The sequence below is a fragment of the Ascidiella aspersa genome, chromosome 4 (genome assembly GCF_963924565.1).
Source record: "Ascidiella aspersa chromosome 4, kaAscAspe10.2, whole genome shotgun sequence".
Taxonomy (NCBI): Eukaryota; Metazoa; Chordata; class Ascidiacea; order Phlebobranchia; family Ascidiidae; genus Ascidiella; species Ascidiella aspersa.
This window is the reverse complement of record NC_139450.1, coordinates 33633381-33648170: the sequence shown is the minus strand read 5'-3', so window position 1 is coordinate 33648170 and position 14790 is coordinate 33633381. Positions and strand designations below refer to the sequence as shown.

Below are 14790 nucleotides of genomic sequence, written 5' to 3'. Positions count from 1 at the left end.
AGCGCTGAGTAAATGAACCGATACTGGGTGAGCGCTAAGTAAATATACCAATACTGGGTGAGCCCTGAGTAAATTCAGGAACACTGGGTGAGCGCTAAGTAAATTCACCAACACTGGGTGAGCGCTAAGTAAATGTCCCAATACTGGGTGAGCGCTGAGTAAATGAACCAATACTGGGTGAGCGCTAAGTAAATTTAGGAATACTGGATGAGCGCTAAGTAAATTCACCAACCCTGGATGAGCGCTAAGTAAATGTCCCAATACTGGATGAACGCTGAGTAAAAGTCCCAATACTGGGTAAGCGCTGAGTAAATGAACCAATACTGGGTGAGCGCTAAGTAAATTTCGGAATACTGGATAAGTGCTAAGTAAATTCACCAACCCTGGGTGAGCGCTAAGTAATTGTGCCAATACTGGATGAGCGCTAAGTAAATATACCAATACTGGATGAACGCTGAGTAAAAGTCCCAATACTGGGGAGCGCTGAGTAAATGAACCGATACTGGGTGAGCGCTAAGTAAATATACCAATACTGGGTGAGCGCTGAGTAAATGAACCGATACTGGGTGAGCGCTAAGTAAATATACCAATACTGGGTGAGCCCTGAGTAAATTCAGGAACACTGGGTGAGCGCTAGGTAAATGTACCAACCCTGGGTGAGTGCTAAGTAAATTCACCAACACTGGGTGAGCGCTAAGTAAATGTGCCAATACTGGATGATCGCTCAGTGAAAGACCCAATACTGGGTGAGCGCTGAGTAAAAGTCCCAATGCTGGGTGAGCGCTGAGTAAATGAACCAATACTGGGTGAGTGCTAAGTAAATTCACCAACACTGGGTGAGCGCTAAGTAAATGTGCCAATGCTGGGTGAGCGCTGAGTAAATGAACCAATACTGGGTGACGCTGAGTAAATGAACCAATACTGGGTGAGCGCTAAGTAAATTTAGGAATACTGGATGAGCGCTAAGTAAATTCATCAACACTGGGTGAGCGCTAAGTAAATGTGCCAAATACTGGATGAACGCTGAGTAAATGAACCAATACTGGGTGAGCGCTGAGTAAATGAACCAATACTGGGTGAGCGCTAAGTAAATGTACCAATACTGGATGAGCGCCGAGTAAAAGTCCCAATACTGGGTGAGCGCTAAGTAAATATACCAATACTGGGTGAGCCCTGAGTAAATTCAGGAACACTGGGTGTGCGCTAAGTAAATGTCCCAATACTGGGTGAGCGCTGAGTAAAAGTCCTAATACTGGGTGAGCGCTAAGTAAATTCATCAACCCTGGGTGAGCGCTGAGTAAAAGTCCTAATACTGGGTGAGCGCTGAGTAAATGAACCAATACTGGGTGAGCGCTGAGTAAATGAACCAATACTAGGTGAGCGCTAAGTAAATTTAGGAATACTGGATGAGCGCTAGGTAAATGTGCCAATACTGGATGAGCGCTAAGTAAATATACCAATACTGGGTGAGCCCTGAGTAAATTCAGTAACACTGGGTGAGCGCTAGGTAAATAAATTAAATGATATAAAGGCATTTTTTCGTAGCTCGAATCGATAACATCTTCGTAATGTAGCTTTTGTATTGAAAGTAACAATACTCCAAACTATAAAACTTTTACAAAATAAATAAATTGTGAGGTGTTTTTAAGGTTATTTATTTATGACGTCACGCTTAGATGTAACTTTGTGACGTCACGTGTAGATGTTACTTTGTGACGTCACGTTTAACGTAACTTTGTGACGCCATCTCTAAGACTATCATACCCTTCAAACAAAAATCCTAGATCCGCACGTGGAACAGACTCGGACTTGAATTTTGTTGTAAGAAATTACAAGAAAGGTCTTTGGAAATCGACATGACTTTGGAACTGCTGAAAACGTGAAACTTTTGACAAACAAATGATGGAATACTTCCCCGAGAAGATCACCCACCTACTCTTGTGGTGTACTTCCCGACGTCGAACGAGTTGACAATGTTTTTCATCCAGGTTTTAATTTTCACGAGATTTTCTTCACCGATGCTTTCAGATCCATCCACAAGGAAATGGAGATCAACCTCCTGGCTCGAACACTCTGATCAAGCACAACAACCGTAAAACAAAGCGTGACATTATTTTCATACCGGTTGCGAAGGAAATACCGATACATCTCTAAACCTAACCATCCAATATTTCTGCAGACAGCGATTTAACCAAAATGAAACGGCCACTCAATTTAGAGGTCGCGACCCATAGGTTGAGAAACACTCGATCATAGGTTGACAAACACTCGACTAGAGAATGGGAGAAAAACAACACTGTATACCAGGGGTGGGCAACCTACAAACGCAAATTATGCGGCACGCGACCTATTTTACAACATGGGCGAAACACCATTTCTTATTTTTTTGGCTACTTGATTTACGCAAATCTTGTTCCTACATCGAGTGCATCATGTAGTTAAAGTCTGTTCAATTGCAAAATACACTATTTTTATCCTTGATTGATGGCCATTGCTGTTGTTACATACGTAGTAAAGTCTACACAGTTACAAATTTAACGGCCCACAGAGACCTTTCTGAGGTTAGTTTGGGCCTGCAACTGGAAAAAGGTTGCCCACCCTTGCTGTATACTTTACGAGACCTCACCCGGTTCTGCTTGCACACATATGAGCGACACCAACTTGCTCTGCATTCGTTGGATTTCCTCGAATCCCGAGGCTTTGAACATGCTGTCCTCTTGCGCCACCATCTGGCGGAGTTGACTGGGAGCGACGTTGCCCACCCCGAACACTAGAGTGTGGATGCCCGCCTGCGAAGAGAAACCCGTGATTTTTGGTGTTATTCCATCAGGAAATATATATATTTCGCTTGCCTGAATATGTGTGACGTGTTGTTGACGCAGATTAAAAACTTCTTCAAATAGAAATAACTTATTTGCTAAAATTCTTGTAATTTGGACCGCAGAGTTTAGATTTTCGGATTTTACAGGTAAAATAGCGAAGCTTTTTTTATTAATTTTCCCATTTTTTTGACAGAAAAATCAATTTTTTAGAAGTTTGCAAATAGTCTGGTATCTCATGGAGTTATACGATTTCCGTGGCGCATTCTGGCAGCAACAATTGAGTTACGTGTACTGCTCATGGAAAATAAATCTGATAGTAGAAAAATTAAAGACCTTAGCAATTTGTACAGAAACACTTTTGAAGCAAAGCTCTGACGAATGCAGATTTCAACATAAAAAAAATCGGCAATTATGTTTTTGACCTCCTTCCCCCAGTACCTTGTACCCCCTAAACATCCCCCTAACCCCCCTGTAACCTGTTGCGCGCGCTCCACAGCAACAGTGACGTCATCTTGCGACTGGCCGTCGGTCAAGGTCACCAGGATCTTGGGAACGTTCTTCCGTGCGGTGCCAAACACCTGCTTTATTGTGAAGTCGATCGCGCGCCCGATGTTCGTGCTGCCGTGCTGGTACCTGTGACGTAACAGGGGGAACAATGAAAGCGTATGTGACGTCAGAATGAATGAAGAGCATTCTAGAATGTCGGCGATTGTCTGCCTAGAATTTGTAGCAGAAATGGAAAAAGTGACGTCATAAGTTGTGGCGCTATATTTAGTATCGTTTTACGTCAGTTTTATTAATAATAATAATTCTCGAAAGTCTATACTTCGTAAAATAGATTTTAAATCGTTTGTACGAAAATAAACGAAAATTGATAAATGTGAACACCTTAATGTTGAGCAACTTCCAAATTACGAATTTATAAATAAAATTAAAAATATTTAAACTGGCATAAAGCTTTCATTTTAGAAAAACAAATGCTTTAAAAAAATTGTATATGGTAAAATACTTTTTGCATTTATAGAAATATTATAGTCTATATAAAGTTGGGAACGTGTTCCAAAGCTGCGCACTTAAGGAATAGTAATACCGTGAATTATTGTAGCATAAGTTTGTCATCAAAAGTTTTAATTCTTATTTCGCTACAATCAACCGCTTTCGGAAGCCTCTGACAGACTAACCGACTCAGCCAATTAATGATGATGCAAGCTAATATCGACTGGTTCAGTTAATATGCTTTTGGCGTACGAACGTAAGCTGTAATCGTTGGCCAATAAGCGACTTTAGAAGGACAAGGACACATTGGTTGAATACGTTAGTAGCTCAGTTGGTAGAGCGACCATTCCGGTTTGACCGGAGGTCGTGAGTTCGAACCTCACTCTAGCCTGCTCTGCTTGCATCATTGATCGACAGATTCGGTGAGTCTGCGATGGCTTTTGGTGTACTATTGTTGTACACGTATGTTTGTACCTTTCATCGACTTACCTTATGTTTTGAATTGCTTTAAGCGCAGACTGAGTGTTGCTGTGATCACCCAAGGCTATCTCCAAGTAGGGCGTCTCAGTAAATTGAACCACCCCTATGCGAGTGTAGTAAGGACCGATCTGGAGGAAAGTAAATAGCATTGCAATTAACGACTATTCTTATTTAAACGCAGAAAATTTTAGTTTGTATTATGTAGTTATTTGGACAGTCATCCGGTATATTAATGAAGATACATAAAAACATTTATCGCATAAGACATGGAGAAATATGCTTTGCAGCCATCAGTGGTGAAACTGTGGTCAAAATTGTAACTAAAAATAAGTAGGAAAATTCAAATAGGGGCTCTAAAAAGATAAGAATAAAAACCTTGAGATTATCAACTCTTGTTATGAGCCATGGAAAAATTACGCTAAGCGTCAATTAAAAATTATTAAAGTTTAAATGAAAAATTAAAAAATAAGAATGTCGAAAATATCGGATTGATGCCAAGTGGAAGTATCGGTACTCGTCCGATACTTAGGTGGTATCGCTGCCGATCCGATACCAGATTAAAATAGGAATCTCAGTCTTGATTTGAGATAAAATGCAGCGATTTCTAAAAAGGTAACTTGATCAAAAAATGGTTGAATTGCAGCTGGAGTTAACTAAATTTCGTAACGTTAAGGCAAATTTTAGCTTCCATCTGTTTTCCATGTTTGAGCATAGTAATGACCTATTTTGGATTCGGATCGCATTGCAATATTCAAGTCCAAATTATCTGCTATCGAAATAAAATCTTAAGTTACGGACGTCCCAAGTAAAAATATACAAAAATACAAATAATTGAAAAAATCCGAAATAAACGGAATAAAGAGTTGTCCTTTACCTGGAATGCGTCGACGATATTTTTGAGCCAGAGCTTGATTTTTTCGAAGTTGTTGAAACCGATTGAGTTTGATCCGTCAATGAGAAACACGAGTTCGGCCGATGCGGTTGGGCAAGTCTGCTCACTTTCTTGGCAAATACTCTGCACAAAATGGTTTGCAAAATATTACATTTAAAGTGTTAAAACCGAAGTAGTTTTTTTTTTTTTTGCGCGACCTATTTATTCATAAGCGGTGCACTGGCTTCAGGCAGAACTTATATTCTTAATAGTTGTTTATTTTATTCGTTACATTTACTACAGCATCGAGTTTCAGCTGGACTGTATAGTATTCTGGTTTCTTTTATTATTTGTATTTTTTATTTTGTAAAGCTTTTTTTTTATTGTATTTTCTCTGTGTTTGCAGTTTTAGGCAGAACTGATGATGCCGGTTTTAACGGCAGTATTCTGTTTTTTTAATAAAGTTTAGATCTTTTTTAACCTTTTTTTAATACCCTAAATATGGTAGAAAGCGTATGGGACACGCCACAATTAACGTATGTCCATTGTCCATACCATGAGTAAAAGTATTTCGGAGACAAATTTACTCCAACAAAAATATAGGTTAATCAATAGAGATGATACAAAAAATTATTTAGTTTAAAAACTTGTTTTAACATTTTTTAAATATACAAAAAATCCGAAAAAATAAATTGTATATTAAAACAAAAACAATTTGTGACATTTAATTTAAAACATTTGATTAAAAAAAAACTTATTTTTACTTGCACGAAACCATACTAAAAAAAAATGTATGTAGTTAATTTTATAGGAAGCCATTATAATCTAACAAACCTTGATCAACCCAACCCGCTCCATTTCGATCAAGTTGAAATCAAGAGCTTCGATCACAAACTTTTCGTCCGGGTCACTAGCGATAATCCGTACCTCCTCGATACTATAGTCGGCCACTCCAACAGAGTAAACCGTTATACCCGCCTGGTTAAAAAAAACGTTAGAAATTAAATTAGTTTAATGCTAGTTACATCTAAATTAATAAGATGCAAGAAAAGCAGTTTTTTAACGTTTCGAAATTATAAGAAATTGTCGCTTAATGTTGCCAAAAACTAAAAATACAAAGTTTAAAGATACTTTACTATTTAAAAAGTTGCTAAAAAAGTGTGTTTGAACAAATTATAAACTACAGATTTAAAAAGTCACTAAAAATAACCTAAAAGTTTGTTTTAAGGATTTTTATTATAGGCAGTTAAACAAGTGTAAAACAACAGATATTTCAAAAGCTATGATTTAACTTTAGTTAAATGCGCGAAAGGATTTGAAATACAGGTAATAGTTTTGCTGGATTCGGACTAGGGACTCCAGTAAGATTACGCAAGACTACCAGAGTCCCGAGTCCGACGTGCGCATGCGCGGTACCAAATTTTATAACTAAAAGTGGGATAACATATTGTGGATATTTTCAACCACGTATTGACACCCCTTTGAGTGGAATATACACCTTATTTTAGTTAATGGGTGGAATACCAACTTTAGAGTTGACACCGGACTCGGTGAAATGGCACATTTGGCAGAAGTCGGTCTCGGGACTCGGGTTTATTTTTTTGGTCGGAATCAGTTTTTTTTTACCGACTCCACAGCCCTGATTTTACTGAGGGGAATCCCCAACTGACCTCGTGGACTTTCTGAGCAGCTTTCTCCACCAAGAGTCGCTCTTGAGCCTTTCCGTCAGTCATCACGATTGCTACATCCGGGACGTTTGGACGCTCGCCGTTCGTCTCAGTGTAGATGGAGTTCTGTATGACGTCACAATGGAAAATTAGCGTCACAATAACAATGCTAACGTCACTATAACAATGCTTACGTCACTATAACAATGCTACAATGATGTCTTCATGGTTATTTGAGCAATTTCATGATGCCTAGCAATTTTAATTATGCTGTCAAAATAATTTAACTTACTAGTTCAACATTTAAAAACGAATAAAAGTATAAATAAGGCAATTCGATTATTATTCTATATTAATTTATTACTTATGTATAACATTTTTGGTTAAACTACGCATAGTGATTTGAAAAAAAAAACATAATATCAATGAGGCATTAACGCCACAAAACAAAAGGCACTGATGTTAGAATTTAACAATAAATTCAGTGATACATCAACGGTGATCTTACTTCTTTAAGATCGTTAGTTTATTAAATTATAAAACTTTGATGAAAGTTATGAATAAGTCCACAAGATAAAACAAATGTTTCTATACAAGATATTTCATCATCAGAGTAAATGGCGACAAGATATAAATTAAGGCAGAATCATTGACATTAAGAAACTGAAGGTGCATTGCTTGGCGAAATATATTTTTGTTTACAACTTATAAAATGGCTGACTTTCATTTTCGAAATAAAGTCTAAAGTCTAAAAATATCTGCAGGCCGACACGTTGCTTTTTGTATAAGTTTTCTTTTTTAAATCTTTATGCTGGACATATTACCCTAAAGAGGCAATACCTAAAACACGTTCTATCGACTTGTTAACAAAGCAACATTTAAAACTGCGCTGTTTCAAAGATTTAACTATAGCTTAAGCCTATAAAACGGCATGTTTTTACTCAAAAAAGAAAGGTTTATATCCACTACAAAGACATTCTCGTTTGTTATTTTAATAAATAATTATTAGTCCCATGTTTTGCGCCAACCCACCAGCATGTACATAAGGGCGTCTCCAGTGTGGGTGTCACCCATGATGTAGTCCATTTGGTCGATCGCTGACAATACTTCATCCTTTGTGAGTAGCTCGCCAAAGCTAGAATAAAATGTAAAAAGACCTTCAGGCAACTCCAGTCAAACATGTCTTGTCTGTCTTTATTTACCTTAAAATGAAGTTAATATTTTATATTGTAGAGTCATTGACCTCAAAAAGCAATAAAATTACTTAATATATATACCGCTATTAATTTTTTTAACAAAAGCACTTTATAAAAAAGGCCTATCCAGCTCCTCACGTTTAAAAATTGCCACACTTCAACTAAGTTCTATTTATGATAACAAATCTAAAACGTGTTACCAAAAAGAAATACTTTGTTTGAAGAACGTCCCCTACTTAATCAGCAGGGCAACACATTTTTCGAATATTGATCAGGATTAAAATTCAAATCATAATGAAAAAAGTTTACTTTTAAACAGGGTTGCGGAGTCGGAGTCAGACTCGGAACCCGCTTAAATTTGCTGGAGTAAGTCTCTGCATTCGAGTAAGATTACCAGAGTCCGACGTGCGCATACGCAGCACTAAATTTTGAAACTGTAAATTGCAAAGGCATATGAGCATATGGTGGAATAAGTATTTTCCAACGACGTATTATGGTGACGTGAATTATAAGACACCCCTATTGCTGAATATCCACCTTATTTCAGTTTGATTAGTTGGCGGAATAAAGGCTGTAGATTTGCAAACGGACTCGGGACTCGAAATTACATATTTCAGACCCCGGCCATTTTTACTAGACAACGCAGCCCTGCTTATTAGTCACTCCATTTGTTGGGTGAAAAGCAACTATCCAGCATCACCTAGCGGGTGATTTATATTATCTAAACCAACACCAGATGTCTTACTTGAACTCCTCCTGTACATTAGTGCTGTACTGAACAACTGCCACCCTGGTTTGGTCGGGGCCGATGTCGAAAGCGTTGATGATCTTTTTCATCCATTCCTTTACCTATGAGCAGTCAAAATTAATTATAATACCCTGCAGTGACAGTGTAGGTAGGGTATATCATACAAGGTACCGCATATTACCGACTATTTAGTTTGCTGTTAGCTTGTATTGTTTATTCCATCACAAAAGGTCGAGTAGAGGGGAAGCAAGGGATACCGGAAAAGGTGGTTCTGGCCTTCGCGAAATTTGGGTCATGTGTTCGTATTGCTTCTGCAATCCTCACAAATTTTGGAAAAATCTTGCTCAAAACCAATCTTAAAAAATCTAACCATGTTAACTACTGCAGTCGGCGACCCAACCAAATTAAACGGCGACCAAATTGTGGGTCGCGACCCATGGGTTGAGAAGAAACAATATCTTCTGTTAAAATTCAGTGCGACGTTTCGGCCGCTAACCACATAATGTGCCCTAAGGCCTACAGTGACAGCAATTATTCGCACAACATTTGCGAACATGTGTTTATATATTGTAATAAAAACTTATTTCCTAAATCTTTAACATTCTCAACAACTGTCATTTGAAGCAGTTATGTAAACTGTCGTGCATAACTATATATATAAAAACAAAAATATAAACATAAAACAAATACCAGGTTGTTGTCAAAAAACTTGATATTTTGCCCATATAGTGACTACCATGCAACATAAAATACTTTTAGCAATTCAGTCTCGTTATATAAAACATTATTGTGTATCAGTTCTAATTTACTACAAACGTGATCTGTTATGCAGTCAACTGCAAAGAATACAAAGTTGCTATTGGAAACGATATGCATCTAATACTTGACTATCACACTGTGCTAACCAAGAGGGGGTTTAACTTTTGCAACTTTACGCAGTCAAGGAAATTGCCAACTCTGCACCTTGCATTACACTGTTAGTCGCTCGCCCAATAACGCTTGATTAACACTCAATTATTAGGCGAAGTTTATCGCGAGACGCGAGAGTAACTTAAAGCAATCAGTAATTGTTTCGCCACCGCTACAGACTCTTCCAAACTTGCCACTGGCGTATGGACAATTAGGCGCAACCGTTCGCGGTAAAACGAAGAAATTAAACCTGTTCCAATTACCCGAAATAAATGACAAAATTGAATACGAATCAAAGCATTAGATATTGTACTCTGAAGTTTGAACTCCCCTAGTCGTAAGTTTCACGAACAGGATGCAGCAGTTAATGGTGCTATGGTCGTTTCACGACATGCTCCTCTCTGAGAATAGATAAATCTAAACATTTTGGCGCGCCGTGCCGCATGCCGCGCGCGGCATGACAAAGTTGACTTGAAAAGATAATAGAGAGCAGTTAACACATGGGGATGATGTTTCGTCTTAAAAAAGTAAGCTGTTGAGCTGTTGTCTGAACTTTTATGTATGAACTAGCTTTCTTTGAAGTGTTTGTTGTGTTTCTTCTTATAAGTGTTTTTACGAAAATTACAGTTTTTAAGCAACATGCATTAAACTCATAAACCTAAAATCACTATAGAAGATACTCCATTTAACAGTACTACATAATAATTTTCCAGCTGGCGAAAATAATTTGCACTGCAGCGCAGCTTGCGAACACAAACTTTATATTCACACCATCTCCAGTTGAGATGTAAATCGCGCAGCGTGGTCAAACTACCGCGCAGCGCCTTGTAAATAAATTTAAACATTTTGCCGCGCCGTATACCACGTGATGGATTGCAGAGCTTTATTTTCATTTTTTGTGAAATAGTAGGGTAAGAAACGAAATTGAAAGCCATAGTGTATTTATTTTTATTTTAAAAAGTGTTTTTTAGCTATAAAAATTCTTTCTTCACACCAACATGACTATTTAATTTAACATCCATCGACATTTCATGAAATGCGGTAACGGGCGGTTCATCAAGTTTTAAAAATGGTACAATTTTATAACCTAAATTTAACTTCACTGAAATAAAAAATGCATTAATACGTTGGACTGCTTAAATTTGAAGATGGAAACTAAATCTATTAAAAATAAGCTAAAGGCAGGCTAGTTGTTTATTTTGCCCTGTATGGCAAGTTCAACATATGGCAGGACATGGGGGTAGTAGCTGAAACAAAGTCCCAAGGTGTTGTGAATAAAATGCCGTTTACTGCTTGTTGGACAGCCATGTTGATAAAAGGGCGCTCTTTAAGTAATGTGTGAAAATTTGACTGAAAATCAGGGTTATTTCGCGAGGTATAGTACTTGAATTTTTCGACGTTTATGAACTTTTGAACAAATATCATGAACTTATTTCTAAATAACTGCATGGCGGTCGAGTCATGGCTCTTTTTGAAAATAGACTCATAGGTATCACCCTCTGTGGGTCACTTTGGGCACATTTAAATTTTAACGCCAAATATGACTGAATAATAATATTCATAAATATTTTCAAAACTTTTAAGGTATGTTTTTTGTATTCCTTGCTTATCTTCAGAGAGATATTTTTCTTGTGCTAGGTGTGTATAAATAAAGCGGACTTCATCCTGATAAATAGTTATTTAAAGCAGGGAGTCAAACCGTTTGACTTTTCCGGTTCAGGTTCGGTTCGGGTTCAAAAATTTTTTCGGAGTCCGGTGTAGTTCAGGTTTCAGTTCAGCTCCGATTCGAACATCGTTATTTTAAAACCGGTTCATAAAGTTCCGGTTCAGCAACAATATAATTTGCGTTAAGTCTCAAAATGTGGGTCGATAAATGTAGAGAACAATCTTTGAATTGTAAGTCATTTAATCTAGGTTCCGTGACTTATTAAAAAAACAGCAACTCAATATTGAAATATCTAAAAAATAAAAAATGAACATTTTTTTTTATTCAATATTTACATTTTTTCATAAAATTTCGATCATGGCATAACTTGACTCTGTAAAATAGAAGTTGTGACGTCATGCTGGAGCGAACCGCCTTTATTTACAGGTTCGGGTTCGGTTAATGTTCAGGTACTTTCAAATTATTCGGTTCAGTTCCGGTTTGGCTCCTTAAAATCTTATAAAAACCCGTTCAGGTTTGGTTACGGTTCGGAAAAAATTGACCTAAAACCAGTTCATAAAGTTCCGGTTCGGTTCCGGTTCGACTCCCTGATTTAAAGTGAATAAAGGTGTATGGTCCTTAAAATATCAGCTGCTTGTTAGTGTTAATTTAAAACAATAATGTTTTTTTTCTTTAAATGTATTTATTTTAGGTATATATATATTGCAAAAAGTGCTGTTGCTATCTCTTGTTAGATCTTCTGTTTTTGAACACTAAAGAGCTTTTTGAACTAGAAAGCCCAACCACATGATTGAAGCTCGGCCCTGTTTTTTTATGTATTAAACTATATCCTTCGGTCCATATCTGGCCCGAATGTCAATTAAATTGGCCTGAGGCTCACTTTCTATAAAACTTTTTAAAGTAAAAAAACGCTTTTGTCGTGAATTTAAGAATATTTCAATGGATAAATTATACATGTAAGGCAACCTTACTTTATTCCGACTACTGCCAACTTGTAAAAACTAGGATATTTTGTGTATTTCAGTGTCCCTTTTTAATCTGGCCAGCCACAACATTTTTTGATTTTTATGCGGCCCATGTCAAAAATAATTGCCAGGCCCTGCTTAACCCTTTTCTTACTAAAATTTGTCATAGTCAAATAAAATGTGTCTTATTATTAGTTCAATGTTCTAACATTCAGTTTCAGGGCTAACTGTAAAAAGTATGAGCGAGATAGTTGTCCTAGTAGCACTAACCCCACCATTCCTTTCATTTTGCAGCAGGTGCAGCTAATTTAATTTCACGAACTAAATTGGGTAATCAAGTGGCACCATATTAAGACAAATTGTATTGAGTTCTAAGCACAACCGTGATTCATCAAAGCTGCCTACAACCCCAGTCCATGGACCCAAGTTTTAGAACCTCTACCTTAGAGTCCTAACAGTTTACACAATATATGATTCCAACTTTAAAGTAGCCTTCTACTTTGACCTGTTCGGACTCAAAGGGTTCTCAAACTGGGGTCCATGGACTAGTGGTTTTAGGCTACTTTGACCTAATAAAAGTTGTGTGATAGCTTGCCGAGAATTCAATTTAAATTCAAATACCCTATATTTAGAATTAGACAAATACATCTATTTACAATAACTAAAATGGGTGTCACTGTTGAAGTAACAACACCTGGTGACGGAAAAACTTTTCCAAAGTCAGGACAAACTGTAGTTGTTCACTACACTGGGACTCTGACAAATGGACAGAAGTTTGATTCTTCAAGGGACAGAGGAAAGCCGTTTGAATTCAAGATTGGAGCTGGTCAAGTCATAAGAGGATGGGATGAGGGCGTTGCAAGGATGTCTGTCGGGGAACGAGCAAATTTAACCTGCTCGCCTGATTATGCTTATGGACCAAAAGGCTACCCTGGTCTAATCCCACCCAATTCTGATCTTATATTTGATGTTGAACTGCTTGGTTTGAAATAAACGTTATATCAGTGCTCTATTTAGGATGTATTACCCTGTACAGTTTGGTTAACACTTTTACTAACCTAACAAGTAAATGTTGCATGTCATGCACTGTTCACCTGATTTCCATAATTTTAATACAATTTGTCTTTGTATAGTGCCACCTTGTTGCCCTAGATTTAGAATTAGACAAATATATAAATTTACTTTAACTAAAATGGGTGTCGATATTGAAGTAACAGAGCTAGGCGACGGAGCAACTTTTCCAAAGATGGGACAAACTGTAATTGTTCACTACACTGGGACTCTAACAAATGGACAGAAGTTTGATTCTTCAAGGGACAGGGGAAATCCGTTTAAATTTAAGATTGGAGCTGGTCAAGTGATAAAAGGATGGGATGAGGGTGTTGCTAAGATGTCTGTCGGGGAACGAGCAATTTTGACCTGCTCGCCTGATTATGCTTATGGACCAAAAGGCTACCCTGGTCTAATCCCACCCAATTCTACTCTTATATTCGATGTTGAACTGCTTGGTTTAAAATAAACGATATATCAGTGCTCAATTTAGGATGTATTACCCTGTACAGTTTGGTTAACACTTTTACTAACCTAAAAAGTAAATGTTTCTATATCTTTCCTTAAAATGACGGGCCCCCCAAAATATTTTCTGTTTTTTTGCGCCCCCCAAACACCAACTGCCCACCCCTGCTCTAAACTTAACTACTAAACAATGAAAGTTGTTATCATTCACTAACAATTGAAATGCGTTGAAGTGCTTATTATCAAATGAACCTATATCTGTAATTTTGATGTTCCCTAAGGCTGTATAGTACGTTAATGAACTTGCGAATAAAAATGCTTTTCAAATATCCATTTGTGATACAAGAAAACCTTTTTAGGGTATTTTAGTCGAAGTTAATGATAGGTTTTTCGAATCACAAGCTGAATTAAGGCATTTCATGTCATTTCCGCCAGTCTAGTTATTGAAAATGATTGCACAATTGAACACTGTAATGCCTGGTTAATAAACTTGGCTAAAATACGCTTAAATCAGTGATTCTCCACCTTTTTTAGAGCAAGAGCGGCATTTCAAACCTAAGGTTTGCAAGGAGCCGCATAAAAAACAACAGTAGACATATAATTAAAAAAACATTAAAATAGCAACAAGAAAACAACAAATATACATTACGCTGGCCTAGGCTAACTAATTAACACTGTTTGCCATAGCTTGTCGATCGGGACTAAATATATTGTGACGTAACAAACCAAAAAATTATTTTAAAGAGCCGGATGGAAGTACCCCGGTAACATTAGTACTTCGTACTCGGGATCCTTGCTGATACAATTCATAAATTCTTGATTTATCTTACTTACTTTGTTGCAATTCTGCTACTTCTAACTAATTTTTCACTCGGTTAGTGAGAGCCGCAAAATGTACAGTTGAGGGCCGCATGCGGCTCTGAGAGCCGCGGTTGAGAATCACCGGCTTAAATGC

The 14790-nt window shown here is 37.3% G+C and overlaps 3 protein-coding genes across 3 annotated transcripts in view; 2 read left to right on the top strand and 1 right to left on the bottom strand.

Moving 5' to 3' along the window:
• LOC146157605 (collagen alpha-6(VI) chain-like) overlaps positions 1-14790 on the bottom strand; it is a 47814-nt gene that overhangs the window by 18363 nt on the left and 14661 nt on the right. The window contains exons 8-16 of the mRNA XM_083388275.1: positions 8778-8881; positions 7869-7971; positions 6840-6962; positions 6004-6147; positions 5173-5313; positions 4308-4426; positions 3299-3455; positions 2627-2789; positions 1933-2073 (exon numbers count right to left, since the gene is read on the bottom strand). Of these exons, the coding sequence (XP_083244401.1) occupies positions 1933-2073; positions 2627-2789; positions 3299-3455; positions 4308-4426; positions 5173-5313; positions 6004-6147; positions 6840-6962; positions 7869-7971; positions 8778-8881 (1195 nt within the window). The remainder of the gene's footprint in view (positions 1-1932; positions 2074-2626; positions 2790-3298; positions 3456-4307; positions 4427-5172; positions 5314-6003; positions 6148-6839; positions 6963-7868; positions 7972-8777; positions 8882-14790) is intronic.
• LOC146157607 (peptidyl-prolyl cis-trans isomerase FKBP1A-like) lies at positions 12932-13387 on the top strand. Its single transcript, XM_083387255.1, has one exon. It carries the CDS (start codon positions 12987-12989, stop codon positions 13311-13313), a length of 327 nt encoding a protein of 108 aa, XP_083243381.1. The 5' UTR covers positions 12932-12986; the 3' UTR covers positions 13314-13387.
• On the top strand, positions 13513-13839 carry LOC146157606 (peptidyl-prolyl cis-trans isomerase FKBP1A-like). The gene has a single exon (XM_083387353.1). It carries the CDS (start codon positions 13513-13515, stop codon positions 13837-13839), a length of 327 nt encoding a protein of 108 aa, XP_083243479.1.

Excerpts from the sequence above, each read along its gene's own strand:
- LOC146157607 (XM_083387255.1), top strand. The coding sequence starts at position 12,987 with ATGGGTGTCACTGTTGAAGTAACAACACCTGGTGACGGAAAAACTTTT.
- LOC146157606 (XM_083387353.1), top strand. The coding sequence starts at position 13,513 with ATGGGTGTCGATATTGAAGTAACAGAGCTAGGCGACGGAGCAACTTTT.